We start from the raw sequence: 22,158 nt of genomic DNA on the forward strand, positions 1-22,158 counted from the left end.
GCTTCATGACCAAAATTAGAAATTTGTTAAAATTTTGGAAAAAAGGCCCACATATAGCAGATGAAAATTTGAAAGTTTTTGAAGCCGTAAATCAAAGGCGATTGAAGATACCATGTTTAAATTTGGCATTAAGGTTGTCCTTGTTTTTATATATACACTGAAAATTAAAAAAATTAGTTTGCGACCACGCCCACTTAAAAAAAATCGATATCGAAGTTTCGAAAAATGGAAAACACGCTACATTTCATGATAAACTTAGCGCTATACAAAAATTATACAGCAAAATTAAAAATTCTACCAGAAACCGTATTTTTAAATTTTTTTCTTTTTTATCGCACTATTGTTTAATGGGTTGGTCCGGGCAGTCTACTCTTGTACGGGAATGCGAATGAGGCTAAGGTAAACGCTTTGAAATTACTCATTACGCATTACGCATTTGAAGCCAGGGTAAAAGTAGCATAAAATAAATATAAATATAAGCAGCTCCATGTGTGATACTAGAAGCCAAATAAGTCGTGGTCGGCGGTACATGTCGTGGTTGCATAAGTGCGGCCACTCACCAATTGCCATCAATGTCCTCTAATGGGTGTCTAAGGAGACCTGCAGTTTCAATGGGAATGGTCCAGATAGACAAATGTGTTAGAGACGTTGGCCATTGCAATTGAAAAGATAGTTGGTTTTGTGTGGGGACACAACTACAAGCGGGACATAACTGGGTATGTTGGGGTTTATTATGGATAAGTGAGAGTTCAAGCTATTACAGTATCTAGATCGAAGTTGAGCTAGAGTGACGCGCGCTTCCCTGTGGAGGCTGCTATCCTCAACTGCGAGTTTTGGGTATTTGTCTTTAAAAGCGGGGTTCACCGGGGAATCCCTGGCAAACCCTGGCAAAGTGATCCGACGCCTTTTGACGGATGTTTCTGAGAGCCTTGTCATGCTCCTCTTTTTCAAACGACTGAGTTGTTAAGTGCAGGATTTCTTCATAGTGCTTACAAAGATGACTTCTTAAGTTCCTGGGAGGCTTTCATTTATCACCTTTATGCTCTCCTTTGTCAATTAAGCTAACAATATGAAGGAACGCTCAACAAATGCTGACGAAAAATATCGTTTTGAAAGTAGTGTCCACGTGTAAAGAAAACTCATTCGCTTTTTGAAACCTTTTCCTTAAGATATTTTTTAGAATTAGTGCACAGGGAAGCCTTGATTTCGCCAAAAAATATATGTGCGTGTAATTTTTTCTTGAGCAATGACCCTGTAAGAACACAGTCGGTTAAATACTAGGGACAGCAGTGACTGTATTTTTGAATTTTTTGACTGGGTTTTATGGGTTTTCTATTTGAGCACAAGTATTCTTTTTCTATTGTTGAATACATTCTCTTATTTAAGCGCAATTTAATTTCATATATGTTCATTTTGACACATTTTCTTCTGATGTATTGCTAAGTCTAAGGGAAGCGTAACCGTTTCATAGAGAACAGAGTTATAAAGGAAGAGCCGAACTTACACGCAAAAGGAAGTACACTAAATTTCTTCTTTTGCGTTTTCTTATGATGTGGATTTGGAGTGTGTGCCACTACAACATTTCTCGCAAAAACTGATTTCCACTGTTCTGTGTTATTTGGGATTTTGGGAAACAAGGTGACCTTGTCATTGCTTTATTTTCTTTGGTCTCCATGGTAGAAATATTTGCAGTAAAAGCACTGAAAAAAGCATGCGCCTTCACAGAAGAATATGTCATCCCCGCACCTCTAGACCTAGACAACAATCAAAAAACAAATTGTTGAAAACTAACTCTTTCAAATGCGCTGAAGAATATTTAGTGTTCACCAAGCCTTTTCTCGGTGAGTAGTGACTGGAGGATACAGATCTATTGGTATTGCGCTTAGGTAGCTGATTGCGATTTTTGAGCTAGCTTAACTTAGAGTGCAAAAACTTTCAGGGGCTATATGTATATGTATGTTTACAATAATGGTTGATTCCACGTCAGACAGCCCTTTTTCTTTAAAACAAACTAGCTGAGACATTTTTTACTCAGTTGAAATACAACATTGCCGAACATACCTACCTCCGGTTCGTTTATTGACATTTCCATTTGACAATAAAAATAAGAAAAATAGCTATCGAGTGTCAAGAAATTGCGATGAAATAGACAAACAAAATTACATTTTCCCACATACTCAAGTGCTGTGCTAGCTTATGCCGCTATTTATATCAGAGCATTAGAAATATCAGTGAATAACTAGTGGCGCATACAAGTTGACATAAACGCATAAAGATCTCAATTATACATAAATTGTCATAAAGTTGTAACCTTTATGTAAAAAAAGGAAGGTACACCATCATCAAAAAAGAAAAATTTATTGACTTCTCTGTGCATTCACATAAAACAACAAAGCAAAAATGATAGTTTGGAATCGGTATGTACTTTTGTATGTTGGTAGTATTGTTTTGCATAGTCGTTTCTATGTTATATTGACCTACCACTAGTATTTCGTATTGGCTTTGAGTTGTTGTAACTGATATAAGTTGGCGTGTGCTATGCTCTATGAACCAAACATTGAACTAACGCTACTAAGCTACCATTTCATTCACAAATATGTAAATGTGCTATATGTATGCCGTAAATATGTATTGTCATAAATAAGCAATACGAACGATACGACGCTAATATTGAAATTTAATGAATTACTAGTAAAATGTGAAAAATTACACTTGAATGGACATTGCAGTTTGTAGATCAATTTCAAAGATGTTTTCGGGAAAAATTTACATTTTTATTAAGAATTTTAGGAAACTTTTAATTTTAGTCTTAACAGAGAACAAGTTTGAGGTTCCATATTCGCATTGGTTTTTACCATTTTTTTTAGCGGTGTCTTAGATTTTCCTCCCTACAAAGTCTGTAAAATAAAACATTTTATATTGAAGAAATTCTGAAATATCCCTTGGAAAAAATTGGCCAAAATAATTGAGATCTTTCAGTGTAAAATGAACTAAACTACACTGCTGAATACACATCTGGAACTTTGCATAACGCATGGCGCAACGATACAAGGTGGCAGCATGGAACAGCTGATTATAAACTTTTTTTATTTGATTTGATGTATCAACTTCCGGCGCAGTACGATTTTGACATTTGTCCATCGAATTTACAAAAACAAAGTACATGGAATTTTTATTTATGTTTGTAGGTATGTCACCATGCTGCCACCTTGTATCATTCCGCTATGGCATAACGATTTCTAAAAACTTCAAATTTTCGAACAAATGAATTTCAACGAAAACTTCCGAATTTCTTCGAAAACATTTTCGTTGAATTCAATAAATTTTTTTAATTAACGAGAGTAATGCCAATTTCACGCAAGAGGCTTAATGAAATGATTAGTCAAGTTTTCTACATTAATGCCAATTTCACACAGAGGCTTAATGAAATAGTTAGTCAAGTTTTCTGTCAAGTCAAGTTTTTTATTGGCAATGTAACAAATGGCAATGAAAAATAAATTATTTTCAATAATTTACGAAAAATAGAAAAACACGAAAATATTTCAAAATTTAATTTTCGCTGCATTTGCTGCAAAAGATAATATGGCTTTTTCGAAAATAGGCACATATTTGGTTAGATGCCACATCTATGGGTTGTTGCACATGCATTTTGTTTTGATTGTATTTATAGTTAAGAAAGAAACGGCTGCTTTCCATTTTAACTATTTTTTGTAAAAAACGAAATTTTTTTGGGGCTGCTGACAGATGTTACTTTAATGAAGCAAAAGGCCCTGTATGAAAGGGGAAACTTAATTATATCATTAAATAAAACTGTGATTTACAAGTGTGATTGTATTTAAAATAATAATAAACATTCTTAAATTACAATGTTTGCATTTAAAATCATGTTTTATATAATTCTAAATAAAAATTTGGAAACTCATGAAAATTTTTTAAAACTACGAAATTACAAATATTTTCGAAAAAGTTGTTGAAATCGACTTACATAGTTTTCATTAAACAATTCAATAAATCTTTTTTTTTACTCACAGGTGTATCTCTGATTACAATTATTACAAATCATTACCTAATTTCTTTTAATGTTTTGATTGCTGCAACTGTAATCGTATTTTGTTCAATTCTGAATAAAAAAACTTTAAAATATTATGGTTTTTAAGACTTCCAAATTTTTTCGAAAAGGTTTTCGAAGTTTGTTTTAATTTTAGTGATACAACTAACCATATTTCTAAATTAACGAAAGCAATTTGTAACGACTTTTAAAGACTTCTAGAGTTTTCGAAATTTTTCGAAAACATTTTCGAAACTTCGAACTTTCCAATTATATAATTTTCGTCATACAATAAAAAAATAAGATTTTTAAGCTAACGAAGGGGAAAAGACAACTCATAAAAATTGCAAATAATATGGCTGCTTTTCTTTTAATCATAGGTGTATCTGTGAGTGTAATTATAATAATCATTACTTAATCTCTTAATTTTGATTAAATCGTGTTTTAATTATTACTGAATAAAAAATTTAAAATTTTCATTAAGATTTTTAAGACTTCGAATATTCAAAATGAACTTACATAATAAAAAAAAAGGTAAAAAACTGCAATTCCTTTCTTATACTTCGAATTTTGTTATATTTTCAAAAACGTTTTCGAAGCTGCCTGATACAGTTCTCGACATACAATTCTATACAGCCTATTAACGAAAATAAAAAAGAGAGCAGTTGATAAAATTTGTTATTAATTGTTGCTGCTTTTTTATCTGCAGGTGTATACTTGATTACAATTATAGTAATGATTACTTAGTTTAAGTTAAGGCTGCTGCAACTTAAATGTTTATAACGAGTTTTCAAGACTTGTCGAGTTTTCGAACATTTCGAAGCTTTTATTTTATTTTAAGGACAATTGCTGCAACGTGAATCGGAATTTTAAGTACGATTACTGTATTCCCACTGTGACCTACACATATTTTAATTTTATTTATTTTTTTTTCATTTCACTGAATCACTACTTGTAGTGTAAAGTGCCCATCTATGTGTGTATTGTAAATAAATAATCGATATTCACCATGTAAAAAAACTACGTCTTTGTTTACTTTTTGCCCACCCCCCTCTGTTGCAAATTTGTTATAATAGAACAACATTCTAACAACTTCAACATTTTTCTCTTTCACAACAGATTGGGCAGCGTATGTCCACCAAAACGTTGCAGAAGCGAAATGGATACATCATCTGCATCGGATATTGTGCTAATCCATGGCAATTCACATCCAGATTTGGCCAATAAAGTGGCCGAACGTATGGGTATAAAAAGTGGCGGTTGCTCTGTATTTCATAAAACAAATCGCGAGACAATGGTAGAAATTGGCGATTCGGTGCGTGGCAAGGACATTTATATCATACAAACCGGCACCAAGTACGTAAATGAGTTTATTTTTATGTTTTTGAAACAATTTTATCAATTTTTTGTTTTCTTCCTATCTTTAGAGATGCAAATAATAACATCATGGAGCTACTTATAATGGCATACGCTTGTAAAACATCATCGGCACGCTCAATTGTTGGTGTCATACCATATCTGCCATATTCAAAACAATGCAAAATGCGTAAACGTGGTTGTATCGTATCGAAATTGTTGGCGAAGGTCTCTACTTCTACATATCCATGAAGAGAAAAGTGTTGGAAAATAATATGTTAATTTTTGCTAGAGCAGGACATTACAAAGTGCTCATTTGAAAATTTATTTACAAGTTACATTCTAAAAAGATACATTTCATAGTTCTTGTCCATCACAAAGTTTCACTCATTCCTTTACGAAACAATCATTCATGATGGTCGTATTTTCTTTGCGGTAACTTTTTTTGTTAGATCCATGAAGCTTCCCAGCGCCTTACATTTGTAGGTGAAGTGATACCCACTAAAAAAGTATTAGATCCAAATAGTCGAAACTCATTTTTTATTTAATTCCCAGCTGTAGGATTTTATAATATAAATGCTTTTGTATGAATTCAAAAAAATTTATCGGACGATGGAGGGTTAGAAATTTCGAAATTTTGTTCTTCTTTTCAGGTTGTTCATAATCATTCGAAATTGTCTGATTTTTTTTATACTTTTCATGACGAGACATTAAACCTGTTACAGCTTTTACAGTTCGAAAATGTGTAATTACATTGAAGGCTAGTCGAATTAAAATTGAAATTTGTAAATTGAGGAAATGAGAACTGCTTTTAAATCGGATTTCGATTGTCTTGATCTCAATTTCTTCAAAGTGTTTTTTCAAAATAAATTAAATTATAATGGTCAATAACGAATATTTATTGAGATAAAATAGTAACTATATTCGAAAGCCGCTTTAACATGAATTGAATAACTGATTTTCGCCTTTTCAAATCTTCGAAAATATAGTTGTTAATGAAATCAAACAAAGAAATCTAAAAAAATGCGGGATTTTTCAATTGACCTTTGTTAAAAAAAAAAGAAAAAAATGTGATCAAAGTGCAAATTCGAAAATTTATTCGACTTAAAAAAAATTCGAAAATAAATTTTATGCAAGTTTGTTATCTGAGTAGAATTTGTGTGGCCTTCTAAAGTTTGAGCCGAAGATATAAGTTTTTTACTTGTACTATTTGAAGCAGATTATCAAATTCGATTTGAAAATTATAGCTTCTCAATTGCAAGTTTATGCATTAGAGGAAAATTTCGGTTCGAGATATAAATACTGAATTCGAAAATATGTTTTCGAAGTAAGTTTTACAATAGACAATATTGAACATTGATTTTGTTTATGAATATTAAATGGAAACTATTCTGAAATCGATTCTTTAAGAATTCTTTAAGAAATTAAGCTATTTCGCATTTTTAACTATAAGAAAACAGCATTGTAAATGTAATCGAATATAAACCATCTCGGATTGAGCTATTGATAACGAATTTGAGTAAATATTTTTTCGAACTAGGCTCTACGTCAGATTTTCTGATGAAGCAACAAAATATAATAAAATTCTTTTATTCGAAAATTTGTCTTATGGGACTTTTATGTTTATTATATTATTCATATTTAGCTCCACAAATAACAGCGCGAATGCAAAAATAGTGCAGCCAAATACAAAGAATTCCCTAGGCAGCTGGTTCTATGTACCGGAGCGACTCGGGATATTTCCTGACCAAGGGCTGTCATTTCATTGTGTAAAAACAGCCTATCGCAGTAGTTGGTTAATGAATTCCTGAAAACAAAGAATTCCAATTGAAGCAAATTTTGTTTCAAGTTGATTGATAAAATAAGCCATTTCTATACTTCATAAAATATAAGTAAAAAATCAAAGTTTATATTGTGAATTATTTAAAGCTTTGGCCACGGCGGATTTTGCATATATTTTATTATTCGAAAAATAGAATTAAAATTAAAATAATATAGCTAAAACACTACTTTCGACCCTAAAGTTGAGTTATTTTTGAGTGAATTTCTATCAATCGAATGTTTCGAAAGTAAAACTCTTTAATAATTAACCCAGTGGTTCTTCCTAATCTTTAATCAGCCAGAAGACACCCATCAAGTGTCATTTTGGAAACCTGAACGAAAATCAACAACCAAATATCGTCTTTCAGCATTTCATTCCAACACTTTTTCCCCTATCGTTGATCATAATGGCCTCTCATTACATCTATCAAATATTAAATCATATTTGCATATTGTTTTAGATGCTGTGCACTTCGGGCTTAACGCATATTATCACTATGGATTTGCATCAAAAAGAGATACAAGGATTTTTCGATATACCAGTTGATAATTTGCGAGCTTCACCATTTCTATTGCAATATATACAGGAGAGTGTATGTGCAACTTTTCTTAAATAATTTAAAATGGGAATTATTCTTGTTTTCATACCAAAAGATTTAATGTTACGAGCCGGACCCGTGCCCATCTTGCGCAACCAATATAAAAGTCTCTTATCAAATATCAACATAAATCAGCGGTTCTATCAATCAATTAAAAACGGTAGCAACTGCCGGTAATGCAGTGCAAATGTTCACAATAGTGCGATAACAAATAGATTTCTTTGTGTGCTCACAATCGTTTATTTTTAACAAATTATTTTAATAAAAAATATTGCTAAATAAAAGCACTACGACCAAAATTGTACAAAGCTCGCAAATAGCCCGAATCTCCATCTTTATAACCAAAACTTTATTTATAGATTTGGATTCCAAATAAGAGCGAAAAAGGTACCCGTACAAAAAAACAGCAATTAGAAATAATATATATGATTGCTTTCGTGCAATAGAAGTTCAAGACTTCTTTAAGTGAAAATTGCCCGGTAACGAAAACTTGCTTTTGTTTAATGAAAACTAGAATAAGTCCCAACTTAATAGTAAAAAGTAGCATCTTTAGCTAGGCTATAGTACTCTTATAGAATACGTAGTGAGTAAATCTAGGCAACAAATTTTCCTGCGGTGATGACTTCGGGAGAGCAGTTCTAGTTCTATAGAAATAAAAAATAAGTATAATAAAAAAATTTAAATTTTTATTGCTTAACAGAACATATATTGCTCCCCTTTACAACTTAACTAAGCACGGTCATGCCTCTAAGTTTTTACATTTTTGATTTGGTGCATTAAATGCTTGGTTAGAAGCGCGGGCAGCAAACTTTCTATGGTATTAAAAAAAAAAAAATGTAAGGTGCTATAATCTCCGAAGAGATTTTAGACCTAGCTTCTCTCTACAATATTAGACTCCCAGAATTCCTCATATTCTGAAGAGGGAATACGTAAGGCTCGTGATAGGCATACCAATGTTACACTGCCTTATTGGGTCTCATGCTTATAAATTACCCTCGTCTGTAACAACAGATGTATGAAGTGCGGGCTGCAGAAAGAAACGATTGATTAATGAATTGATTAATTTAATTAATTAATGAATTGTGTAACGAAAACTGCAAATTTATTTCCAAAACGTTTTCGAAGAAATACGAGAAATTTTCAAAAATCTTTATAAAATATCCATTTATACTGCTTTCCATAGGAAAAAGACAGTAAAGTGTAAAAAGTAAAATCAGAGGAATATGAAGGGCGAGTTTTACGTCTATTATAATTAAATAAATATTTTAATTTGGCACACAACAAAAATTAATCAATATAGACCATATTAAGTGACTATGGAGAGCAATTACCATGTGACTCGGGTACATAATTTTTTTCAAAGCCCGAAATTAGACGCGAATTGCCTTCATGTCTTGTAAATCTAAAAGCAGTAAAATGAAACTTATTGCTTTTTTATTCTTGTTAGATATAATATTTTAATAATATTTTAAATTACAATACAATATTTTTTTTTAATTTTTTGGTGTAAATTTGAATATCATACCGAAGTGCCCTGGCTTAATATGGAAGTGCTTTTTTTTTGCACTTTCATATGAAATTCAGGCAGTTTCATAAGATTCGAATTTATATGTGAGTACATATGTATGGGAGTGCTATGAAATTTTTAAAAGTGTATAGGGATTAAGCAGCTCTGGTATTAGGCTTTGTTCGAAAATTCGAAAACTAAAATTTTAGTTAAGTAATTTTTTAAAATAAATTTTAGCTAAGTTGATTTAATTTAACACAAAATAACTATAACCTAACTCATTTATTCAAAATTATTTTTTAAAAATTTTCGAAGAATGAATACCTTTATCTTATATATTTACTTTCAATTATCTGCAGTTTTCAAATTATAATTTTGCACAAATACTTCTGGTGTATATAGGCAGTATACTATTTAAAGGATTTTTTAATTTACTTAAGGTTTTCATAAGCTTTTGATTTATAAATTTCGAAAGTTTCGTAAATCAAAATTCAAAAGTTTTTTGAAAACGGCCATTGTGGCGCGATCAGCAGTGTAAGTTTAAAACGTATCTCTTTTTTAACAAGAGTATCTCTAAATAAATTTGAAAAACTTAGATTGTTGTTCAAGCCAAACATTTGAGAAATCCAACGGAAGCAGCTTAGAAAATCAACAAATCCATTTCCATGCAGTAAAATTAAAAGCTTTGCATTCATCTCTAGTGATTACAATGCCATGTGTATATGTACATATTGAGGTAGTTTTATGACAAAAAAGTTTCAGCGCTGCATTTCATATTCACAGCTTAAGATAAATCAATGAGCTTAGAATTCTGACCGAAGAAGAAACATGTATGTATATGTATTTATTTATGTATGTGCTATACCTTAATTTAATGTATCATTGCTTCTGAAAAAAAAACTCAAATACACATCAGCTTCCTTAAATCATTTGCAATTCCCAACTAATTTCCATTATCACAAAATTCATAGATTCCCGATTATCGTAACTCAGTTATTGTGGCGCGCAATCCGAACAGCGCCAAAAAGGCCACATCATATGCTGAACGTTTGCGTCTCGGCATTGCCGTTATACACGGTGAACAAAAGGAAGCAGAAAGTGATGAGGTGGATGGACGTTATTCACCGCCGCCAAGGTAAGAGCAAGACATGTTTTGTTTTAAATTTTTTTGTTGTACTCTTCTTATCACGGCTTGGTTGAATGTATTGCAACATATGTATTGGTATTCATCTACGTTGGTGTATATAAATTTGTAATTAATAACATGTTTTTATTTTTTATGGAAAATTGTTTTAATTTTTTACATACTCATTGGCGCATTTTAAGAAACGTATTTTACATAGTAGATTGTGTAAGCATTTGCAGCGATAGCGTTATGCTTAAAATAGATAAAATAGTAAAAATAATCGGCCGAATTATATATGAGTTTTTCAGAGCATAATTAAAGTGAATCCAGTTTAGGCTTGTCAGTTTAGTCTTTTAAAACGAAACAAGATTAAGTTGAGATGAATTTTAAACTTGGGCTTAAAATATAGACCTTAATTAACGACCTTCCCAAGGCAGTCGGTTCTATGTACCGGAGCGACTCGGGATTTTTCCCGACCAAGGACTGTCATTTCAGTGTGACCCCGTCTAATTTGTTTCGTCCCTCCCACAAATTGTCATCCTCCCAGCAGCTCCTTGCAGCAGGACTGCTCCATATTCTCTTACTCCGGGAAGGCATCGAATCCAATCCGGGTCCGTCTCCTGACCCCGGTCCTGAGAAATGGTTTTGCTGCATCTGCCGGAAAAGAATCTTTTTAGGACGGTCATACTCTGTTCAGTGTGTCTCGTGCAAGGGATGGTTGCATCGGACAGGTTGTTCTGGGCTTGATCCCAAAACCCGACGTCCACGTAACTTTTATAAATCTTTTGTGTTTCCTTGCTGTTCACGCCCAAGGGCGTCCCGTAGTCTACGTCTAAGCGCCCCCCCCCCCCCCCCCCACTACCTTCCAGCAGCCCCGCTGCTCAGCAAGCCACAACAAGTACCCGCTGCAAGTAACAGCTGCTACCACTCATAACTACAATCTTCGTAGTAGAGTCGGAAGCAATGCTGAGCAACAGCCCCTGCCCCCGTATTCTCCCCCCCCCCCCTCTTTTCCGGCAGCAATCGTGTAGGTCAGGGAAACAGACTCTTAGTCCCTACCTCCGTTTGCCAGCACAGAATATATATGTTTGCGACATCCGCCCAATGCAGCTCCTGCCTTGGGTGGTGCCACTTCCCTAGATGTTCTGGTCTCCGCGACGGCAACCCCCCGACGGGTTTCATCGCGCCATGTTGCCAGGTCGCAAACCCAAATCATCCGGGTACCCCAATGCTTGCCCAAGGACGCCCAGTCCTAGGGCCACAACAGCAATTGCGTCCTGGCCTTCCCCAACCCAGGCGTAGTCATCCGTCACTTACCCCCAGAGTGGCGACGTCTCCCCTTATGCACTTCAGAATTCTGCAGTTAAACTGTAATGGACTAACTGGGAAGATTACGGAGATAGTCGATTTCATGAAGCGGCACAACATCCGCATTGCTGCGATTCAAGAGACTAAACTCACAGCAAGACCTGCTCTGGGTATAACGTCCACAGGAAAGACCGCGAGAGCGGAAATGGAGGCGGTCTCGCGTTTATTATGCACCACTCTGTGCAATATTGTATATTTGATCCTGGCATCGACCGCAGGGACAATGTCTTAGAACGTCAAGGCCTATCTGTCCGGTCAGGCGATGCAAACCTAGAAATCATCAACATCTACATCCCTCCTGCCACCTGTTGCCCCAGTGGATACCGCCCTAATATCAGGGCCTTACTCACTGGCAACAATCGCATTATCTTAGGCGATTTCAATGCCCATCATGATCTATGGCATTCAAACTTGCGGGCGGACAGTAGGGGTGAGATGTTGGCGGATCAAATAGAAGAAATGACGTTCTGCACAATAAACGGAGACGCCCCCACACGTATGGTAGGAAGCTGTCACAGCTCGCCAGATATCTCAATCGTAAGCGCAGAACTCGTAAACTGCGTCAACTGGCAGCCGATGGTAACATTGGCATCCGACCACCTGCACATACTTATTTCGCTTGAGCGTAACGCCGACTTCATCGTCACTGAAAAACGCACTTTCATAAACTTCAAAAAAGGAAAGTGGGAAGAATATAAATCCTTTACAGACAGCCGCCTAGCTGCCCTCCATATCCCGACTGATGCCCGCCAAGGGGAGCGTGCCTTCCGTAAGGTCATTAAATCCGCCTCGGCACATTTCATTCCCGCCGGGAGAATTCCCGAAATCCGGCCCACTTCCCGGCGGAGGCCGCAAAATTAGCGAGAGAACGTGACCTTATAAGACAGCTTGACCCAGGCGACCCCCAAATAAGGGATATAAACCAACGCATCAGATTGCTTGTAGATGAACACAAGCGGGCGAAATGGGAGGAGCACCTAAGAGGTTGTAACCTCTCTACCGATGTGGGTAAACTTTGTTCCACCGTAAAGTCCCTATCGAATCCGACTAAGCACAAAGACAAAGTTTTCATCGCCTTTGGCGACAAAGTGCTGTCGGACGCGAAAAAATGGCGAGCGCTTTCTGCCGACAATATATAATGCATCCTATGGTCGACAAAGATAGACGGTGAGCCAATAGACGCGCACATAAACACAAATTCAGCGCGTCACCAATCACCATCATCGCTAAAGAGGTTGAGGACGCCATTGGTCGTGCTAAACCATCCAAAGCAGTGGGCCCAGACGGCATAGCCATGCCGATGCTTAAAAACCTAGGGAAAGAGGGGTTCAAATATTTAGCGCATGTCTTCAATCTGTCTCTTTCCACCTTTGTCATACCTGAGATATGGAAAATGGCCAAGGTGGTCCCGCTACTAAAGCCTGGGAAACCAGCTATCATAGGTGAGTCGTATCGTCCGATATCTCTCCTATCGCCAGTGGCAAAGACGCTTGAAGCCATTTTGCTCCCTTATTTCCAAGCAAATTTGCAGCTAGCCCCTCATCAGCATGGCTTCAGAAAACTCCATAGCACTACCACCGCGCTAAATGGCATTAGCACCCAGATAAATTGCGGTTTAAATCAATACCCCCACCATAGAACAGTACTCGTAGCGCTATACCTATCAAAAGCTTTTGATACGGTCAACCATGGCTCGTTACTGCAGGACCTGGAAGGGTCTACCCTTCCCCCATGTCTTAAAAGGTGGACCGCAAATTATCTGGGTGGTCGGCAGGCATCGGTGCAATTTAGAAACGAAACATCAAAACCAAGGAGAATAAAACAGGGGGTGCCTCAGGGTGGTGTCCTATCCCCACTTTTGTTTAATTTCTACATATCTACACAACCGTTTCCTACGCCGATGACTGCACAATAATGGCCACAGGCCCAGGCCCAAAGATCGATGCGCTATGCAATAAAATAAACGGCTACCTCCTTGATCTCTCCAGTTTTTTCGCCTCGCGAAACCTGGCATTATCACCGACTAAATCATCCGCGACCTTATTTACAACATGGACGCCCCAAATGTCGACCATTTTGAACATCCACGTCGATGGCACTACGCTACCGACTGTCCTACACCCCAAAATCTTGGGTGTGACGTTTGATCAGAATCTACATTTTGGTGAGCACGCAGCCGCAATTGTTCCGAGAATTCAGAGCCGTAACAAAATCCTCAAATCCCTCGCTGGCAATACTTGGGGAAAAGATAAAGAAACGCTCATGACTACATACAAAGCAATTAGCCAGCCGATTACGTGCTACGCGTCACCCATATGGTCGCCAAGCTTAAAAATCACCCACTGGAAAAAACTAAAGGCCTGCCAAAATACTGCTCTCAGAATCGCCACGGTCTGTCTTCTTATGTCCCCAGAACAACATCTGCATAATGAGGCGAGAATACTCCCCATCAGAGAGAGAAATGAGATGCTGACCAAACAGTTCCTGTTGAATACCCAGAAGCCTGGGCATCCCAACAGACATCTGATTGATGAACCAGCACCGCCTAGGGGCTTAAGGAGTCATCTCCGTAAGCATTTTGAGGAAATACGGCACCTGAGAACCCAGCCGTATGAAGTGAAAAAACACAAGCAGGTCCTTGGTGAACTCCATAAACAGGCGTCGAACCTTTATGCCGGGAATTGCCCGGTGAATCCAGTACTTAACGAAAATTATCCAAAACTTGCGGAAGAGGAACGCATACTCCCCAGGGAAACGCGTGTCACTCTTGCTCAACTTCGTTCTGGATACTGTAACAGGTTAAACTCTTACCTATCCAGAATCAACCCCGACATACAAAATGTATGCCCCGCTTGCAATGTGTCCCCACATGACACCAACCATCTCTTCAATTGTAATGTGGAACCAACGCCTCTAACACCCCTTATGGTCCACCCCTGTTGAAACGGCAAGTTTGCAAGTTTCCTTGGACTCCCGTTAGAGGATATTGATGACAATTTGTGATCGGTCGCGGCTATTAGGTGGGGCGAGCATAGCTACAACAACAACAACAACCTTAATTAACGATAAGTGAACTTTATTGTTGGTGTATATTTTTTGAACTTTACGTCTGTTTTGGGTTGAAGATAAAAAGCAGGTTCCCTTTTAATCTCCTACTCGTTTTAGCCTTATGTTGGGTCTTCTTCAGGGACTCCTGTATATTTCACAAAATATGTACACTAGAACCACTGAAGAAGGTGCAATATATCACTGTAACGCAAAGTAGGAAAAAGAAATCGTCCGCAAAGCTAATTAAATAAACACAAAAAGACTATTAATGGTTAATTGAGTTCCAGCTTTTTAGTCCAAATTTAAAGTTTAACTTAGCTTAAATCTGTTTTTTTGATAGTCTTGTTTTAAACTAAAATAAATTCTGCTTCCTTCCATCAAAAATTCCTTTATTTCTATTTCACATTACTGTGCCATTTTAACTCTGTACAAAACTCGGCTGGGTATTGAACCAAACCAATTTTTTGTAGATATAAACGCAATTTCTCCGTTTTTCTAAGTTAGCACTCAAAACATACAGATTGGTTTTCTAAGTTCGTAGTTGGACCCATCTTTATATATTTGTTTATTTATTGTGTTTAAAAAATTTAAAAAGTAAAAATGTGGACGTGATCTCATCCTTATTCGAATTGTTTACACTTTTTTTTTCACTTTCAAGGGATGCAAAGGCAAACTTCGAAAAAATCAAAAGCGTTAAATTACACAGCTACACAAAAATCTTGGTTTGACCAGAGAGCATCTAACGTACTGCCAGCTCCACCAACTTTTATTTTGCGTAGCTGTGCAATTTGTCTTCCTTACATACTTAATTGGCGCTTAACCGTTTAACCGGTATGGCCGTCCAACAACGCACGCCAGTCGTTTCTCAGCTCTGACAACTGGCGCCAGACGGTCACACCCAGGGAGTTTTAAACAGCGTTGCCGCTGCGTTTTAATTCGCTGGACTATGATGATGTGTGCGTAAAGTTCGTATAGCTGATATTGCAATTTATTGCCTTTTATATATTCGAAGATCTGCCTTTTGACATAAGATAATAAAGGTTCAAAAGAGAAAATCTATGTTTTGTAGGCATACTTCGAAAAACTGGAACATTTCCTATATGTATGAACCAATTTCTAAAAGCTCCCAATACGCTGAAAAAGCTTCATTTTGCCGTATAGTGTTGTTGTAAACCGTTTTTAATAAATTATTACTTTTTATCTGTTATATTCTATGTCCCATATATGTTTTAAATTTTTATCATGGGTGCTCCTTTGTGTGAACGAAAAAAATTAACATGGAATTTTATGTGTACATATACTAAAAAACTTTCAGTAATCACTTATCTCTTTCTGTTTCTTTTTAATTAATAAATAAACCAAAACAATTATTTCATATACTTCTTGAAAGTGCATTTCAACTTCTATATTTAAATGTATGTACATAACTACGAATTATTTATTTGTTATCGTTACAATTTTGTTGATTTTGAGTTCATATCGAACACCTAGATGAAAACAGCGATCAACTCAAAAAAGCGCAACGACTGCGTCCTTCATATGCGCCAATGCAATTTTTATTTCTTGCAAAGCCTTTTTTCGCTGATGTATTATTATTTCGCTGAATGTATTATTATAAGGAGTATACAGTTCGGTTGGTATTCGAACTTCAAGGTTTTTGAGTTAACTCCCTTTTGATCTAGGTGTGCGATATATAGAACAATTTTGCACCTTTGTCGGCATTGTGCATTTTGAATTTTTTTGTTTCCAACCGTTCTGAATGCTGTTAATCCTAAAAGCTTGTATGAAAATATGTATGTTATTGTACTAAACCCTTCTCCCAAAGCTCTTTCCAACGTCCGGCTCTGCATTAGACTATACCAATAGCAAAAAAGCAATTTCTCCAGTTTTCTAAGTTTTCCTCCAAATCATAGTTATGAGCTTTCGACTAACGTACTTAGAATATTTTACTAAACAAAATGCGAAATAAGAACTTAATTTTTTTAAATATCTGAATTTCGAACCAGTTCCAGTTCCAAAAAGTTCTATCATAGAAATGCCAGGAAGGCGTAGCATGTTTGTAGTACTTTAATTCAATATAAAATGAAGATAATTTTTATTTAAAACCACGAAAGCCCAACTAACTAGCTTCGAAAAGGAAGAAATTGCCGTTTTGCTATTTCTCCAACTTTAAAAAAGAAAATTGTAAAAATTTGTTAACCCAGTTAAAAAATTGATTTTGCTGTATAGCGCTATGTTAAACTTGTTCGATGAATTGGGCGTTAAAGTTTATTTGAAAAATGATTCATGTTTCCTTTAGTTTGAGTTATGGATGTGCTATTTCGTGGCCTTTTGCTTGAATTATGAATGTTATTATAACTTCTTTCTTTTTTTGATTTTATTATACATATTTCACACCGATGCTAATCATATTTCAATCCCTCAAAATACGATGATTGAACATGCCTAATGTACAGCCAAGTCTAGAACGCCGGCTCAAGATTAGGTTGTCATTCGCTTTGCTTTTTGTACAATGAATTGTTCCAAGTCTTCCTCGACATCGAATCAGGAATCGAATCCACCTAATCTGATAGCATCTGCTCATCGGGGGAACTGTCGCAGCGGAATTGGAGAGAGGTGCTGTCAGAGGGAACCCTTTGTAACCCTGCGTGATGTTAAGCTGGGATACCTGGTCAATGAGAACAGAAGCTTCAAATGTTGCTGACTCGCCGTCAACCCAAAAAAATCCCGGATGTGTTAAGTATATCATCGTGTACCTGACTATAAGCTGTCAGCTAGGCCAATTTAGAGGACGTGACTTAGAAAGCTGTACTGATGTTAGAGGGCCATGGGAAAATAGTGGTAAATTCGCTGCTTTAAATAATGGTGAAACAGATTTTGGTGTGGGGATTATTGGTCTGCCAGAGCGCACAAGAGGACAAGACAAAGTACTTACTGTCAACCTAGAACGTGCATTCGCGCCTTGGCAGCCACGTCACTGTTACGTATATAAATTCCATTCGAGACTGTGAAGGACTTTGTCAATCTGGTAACCAGCATTAACAAGCAAAACAATGTCACCTTAGAAATAAAACGGAGCCAGCAAGTACAACTTTCAATTAAGTAGGAAGATATGTGCTTTCTCGACAAAACTCTTGCTCTATAAGTCTCTTATGACACCTGTTCTGAAGTATAGTTCGAATCATGGACGGTGTCGAGAGACGATATCCCTTGGAGTAATTAAGAGAACAGCTCTCTAGAATATTTATGGTCCCGTGCGTATTTTGGACGGCGAGTATAATTATGAGCTGTATGAGTTTACGCAGATATGGACATAGTGCAATGAATAAAAGGTCAAAGCTTACGCTGACTAGGTCATGCTATTGGAAGAAGAGAAAGGTGGAGATCTCTACTGAATTGGAAGAAGACTTGATCTACCTTGGTGCTCCCAATTGGCGTCAGTTATTGAGAAACAGGTCAAGGTGGATAAGGGCAAATTAGCGATGATGAGGTGATGATGGAGAGCACTGGACACAGCTTCCGCTACAAGAAAGATGGAAATCATGTATCGATGGGATCTACGTATAAAGTACGAATCTTTGCCCTTCGTACAACACCTACTCTGAAGCATTGGATTAAAATCGCGTATATTTCAAATATCGAGCATCATCAAAGGAACCTTAAAGGGTTAAGCCACCTTCACGACCAAAAATCAATGCATATATTAGGAATTTTTTTTTTTAATGAAAACCGAAGAATGTTGAGCAAATTCATAGCAATAACTTCAATTAGTGTACATTAGTGTGTTTATTAAACATTTCCCGAATTTTTTAATGAAAATATTAAGTCACTGTAATCATTTGAACGAAGCCTCGTTTCGAAAAAAATGGTTTAAAGTTTTCGAACACCACTCCAACCGCTTGGATGCGCATGGCTTCAAGTATCAAAAAATCATTTGACGATTGAATTGTTCTAAATTAATATGCTTCGTGTATTCTATAAGGTAGCATTTCAGAGAAAAAAATTTTTTTTCGAAAGTTCAAAGGTGGCGTAACGCCTTAAACTAAGGTCTCTTAAAGTAAGACATCATTTTGGCAATGAAGTGACTACTTTTGTCGTAACTCAATTAAATAGTGCTGTCAGATACATAACACCCAGTATGTAACACTTACACTACTGAACACTTTTACTTTTCTTAAATTACCCCAATTGCTTATAATATTTTTGATTAGTATTGCACATTGTTTTTTGATTTTTGTTTAGATATTCGAATTGTGTAAATTTAGTATCTCTTCATGTTTATTAAATATTTCTTGCATAGAATGTAAGCAAAATTTCTTTTCTTCGAAAAAAAAAACGATATCGAAAACGAACAAAATTTTATTCTCTATCTGTTTATCAGTACATACAATAGCGATATAATAGGAAATACAGTTGAAATGTGCTCCTGTTCTCCTCCTAGGTTTGTATTTGTTTTCTTTTCAATAAAAACAATACATACTTTAATGCTGCATACGTATTTTTATTATCACGTTTCTTCATCGTTAAACACATCACATTAAACTAAAAAACAACTTCATTACATTTTCATTTATTATGTGAACAAAACAATATTGTTATGATAAAAAAAAACATCAAATGCATTTAATAAATAAAAACAAAAAATATTTGGTTCATCACTAATTCATACAAAAAAATACATTATTTCAAACATAACAACTTCACCACAACCAACAACGCACGTACGCAACACAATTCACCACACAACTGACGGAATCTTATGAACTACTCCTACTTCACACCTAACAGCAGCAGCAGCACTAACAATCGAACGCGCACAATAAGCGTTTCAGTGGGCGTGCCGGAGCATCCACCCAAGGTTAAGCCGCCACTCACAATTGTTGGTGATGTCAAAGGACGCATAGCAATTATGGTGGTAAGTAGATTTTTAAAATTATTTTTAAAAAATGTTTGGTACCTTTTTTTAGTTACGCTGATTTGGGCTCAAAAGCTCCTCTAACATGCAAATTTTTTTTATCACATAAAATATATTTGCAGGATGATTTAGTCGACGATGTGCAGGCATTCGTAGCTGCAGCTGCATTGCTAAAGGAGAATGGTGCAGGCAAGATTTATTTATTGGCCACACACGGTTTACTCAGCTCAGATGCGCCCAGACTGATTGAAGAATCTCCAATTGATGAGGTAATTACAAAAGGAATCTAAATAATGTGGCCAATTATTCCTACTCAAATGTTTTTGTTGTATTCCTTCCCACAGGTTGTCGTTACCAATACCATTCCACATGAGATACAGAAGTTACAATGTCATAAAATTAAAACGATTGATATCTCCATTTTAATAGCTGAAGCTATACGTCGCATACACAATAAAGAATCTATGTCGTATCTTTTCCGTAACGTAACGCTGGAGGATTAAATAAATCGCTTATTAATAATTAATTCATTTGTATACAACATAGGTTCTTTATGGAAATATTCTATCAATTAATTATGTTCACAAAAACAGTAATGATACCAATTTTGAGAAACGTTTTGTTTCTGAAAGAGAACGTCCAATACTGTTTAAATTCTTTTCAAAAGAATTCTAAAAAAATATCATTATTACATTAATCTTATTTTTGTCAGGCTCATTCTCTTTCACGAACGCTGCACTTAAGGGTAGAACTGCTGATCGTGCTAGGAGCACATGACCACAACCGTTTTAAATGCCAAACAGTGAGAGAGGCGCTGAATTATTATCATAACTTAAAATATTATTTAAAAAATAATTTATTTACTTTTTTATACTATTAAAAAGTAAAAAAAAAAAATACAAGCGCTATATAATGAAGGCGCATTTGTACGTAAATAATACAAAGAAAAAAAAACGCAAAGCGTCCAAATTGTAGGACTAGCATATTTCAGAGCAATGGAAGTAAATGTACATACATACAAATTATCAATTGTAAAATTTCTTTCGCAAATTCAATATATGTAATTAAATAACTGTGTAAATAAATTAAGAAAATACATTGTATTACAAAAAAAAAAAAAAACTCGCTGAGCCAAGAAAAAACAGTTGTATGTCTTTCAATACGTGTTCTGCAACCACACATTCTTTTGTTTTGTTGTTCTTAAGGAAAGAAGATATCAAAAATGGCAAACAAGGAAATGAGAATGGTAAATAATATTAATGTAATATTCAAAAAAGAAACATGTAATAATTTTTGTTGGCGCAGTGACGATACGTTTTAAAATCAATGAGCATAGGAAATCATTTTCTTGTCACTGATAGCTGTAAAAACTATACCATTTTAATAATAAAGGCACTTCTCTGAAGAAAATGAAATTACTCACATGCAACTACTCTTAGAATTTTATTTAGATGTGTTCCTTTGAACACCCGAGGGCTCCTGAGATGAGCCAAAGAGATTTTGCACCAAGTTTATCACGTTTAATCTCGGTTAAATAACCTCTTGGTTGGAGCAGCTGACGTTAGGGGAACATTTCCTAAATTTAGATTTTCAGTCCTAAGACCAGTAAGAAAAAACGCGGTGTGACAGACAAAACTCAATACGAACTTAAAAATAAATAAATGTAAGGCGCGATAACCTCCGAAGATTAGACCGAGCTTCTCTTCCAATTTTTAAAATGAAATTTCAACAAAAGGTATTGTAAATTGTAAACAGTTTCTCAGACAAAACTATTAAGGTATTTTAGAAATAAGGTTCTTCAATTCGGCAGTGGTTGGCAAGCGCTCCGGGTGTATTTCTGTCATGAAAAGCTCTCAGTGAAAACCAGGGATGCACCTTAACGTTAAGCTAATCATTTATCAAAAAATTTCCACCGTTTCCGTTGAAACACTTCGAAATATTCTCGATAAAGAAATTATCAAGATAAATTGTATCTCGTTTTTAACCGAAACAAAAAGCTTTCGTTAACGTTAAAAATGTTAACAAAAACGTTATATTTATGTTTGAATTGTGCTGGCAATGCTATAGCCATGGTGAAGCCGTAAGGTGGTCACAGCGAGCGGACATACACACAAACTCCATGTAATTTGTTTGTGTAATTCGTTGGTGGTAATGTCAAAATACTTTGAGAAATGTTCGTACTGTCAAAATTCATGAGAAAAGTTGCAATCAGCTTGGCTAATGCTTTCACCTGTAATGACTCCGCCATCAATCAGCTTTGCCAGCATAGTTTGAAATTAATAATCAACATAAACAATTTGATTTCGTTTTGATATGGCAGAAAACGAAACAAAATCATTTCGTTAATTTGACGTTCTTAACGTTAATAAA

At 35.6% G+C, this 22,158-nt stretch overlaps 1 protein-coding gene across 10 annotated transcripts in view; it reads left to right on the top strand.

The window, feature by feature from the left end:
* LOC137237408 (phosphoribosyl pyrophosphate synthase-associated protein 2) overlaps nucleotides 1-21,210 on the top strand; it is a 60,472-nt gene extending 39,262 nt beyond the window's left edge. For 4 of the 10 annotated variants that reach the window (XM_067761005.1, XM_067760999.1, XM_067761007.1 and 1 more), the window contains 8 exons: nucleotides 5,168-5,404; nucleotides 5,476-5,632; nucleotides 7,687-7,818; nucleotides 10,303-10,466; nucleotides 19,255-19,314; nucleotides 19,662-19,788; nucleotides 19,911-20,057; nucleotides 20,133-21,210. In XM_067761005.1, the coding sequence (XP_067617106.1) occupies nucleotides 5,208-5,404; nucleotides 5,476-5,632; nucleotides 7,687-7,818; nucleotides 10,303-10,466; nucleotides 19,255-19,314; nucleotides 19,662-19,788; nucleotides 19,911-20,057; nucleotides 20,133-20,291 (1,143 nt within the window). In that variant the 5' untranslated portion in view covers nucleotides 5,168-5,207 and the 3' untranslated portion in view covers nucleotides 20,292-21,210. Of the gene's footprint in view, nucleotides 1-2,393; nucleotides 2,418-5,167; nucleotides 5,405-5,475; nucleotides 5,633-7,686; nucleotides 7,819-10,302; nucleotides 10,467-19,254; nucleotides 19,315-19,661; nucleotides 19,789-19,910; nucleotides 20,058-20,132 lie in introns of those variants that run through there. The other 6 variants (XM_067761001.1, XM_067761000.1, XM_067761002.1 and 3 more) reach the window with 6 other exon arrangements.
* Nucleotides 21,211-22,158: the final 948 nt, after the last annotated feature.

This window comes from Eurosta solidaginis, chromosome 1 (genome assembly GCF_040869045.1).
Source record: "Eurosta solidaginis isolate ZX-2024a chromosome 1, ASM4086904v1, whole genome shotgun sequence".
In the NCBI taxonomy this organism is placed as follows: domain Eukaryota; kingdom Metazoa; phylum Arthropoda; class Insecta; order Diptera; family Tephritidae; genus Eurosta; species Eurosta solidaginis.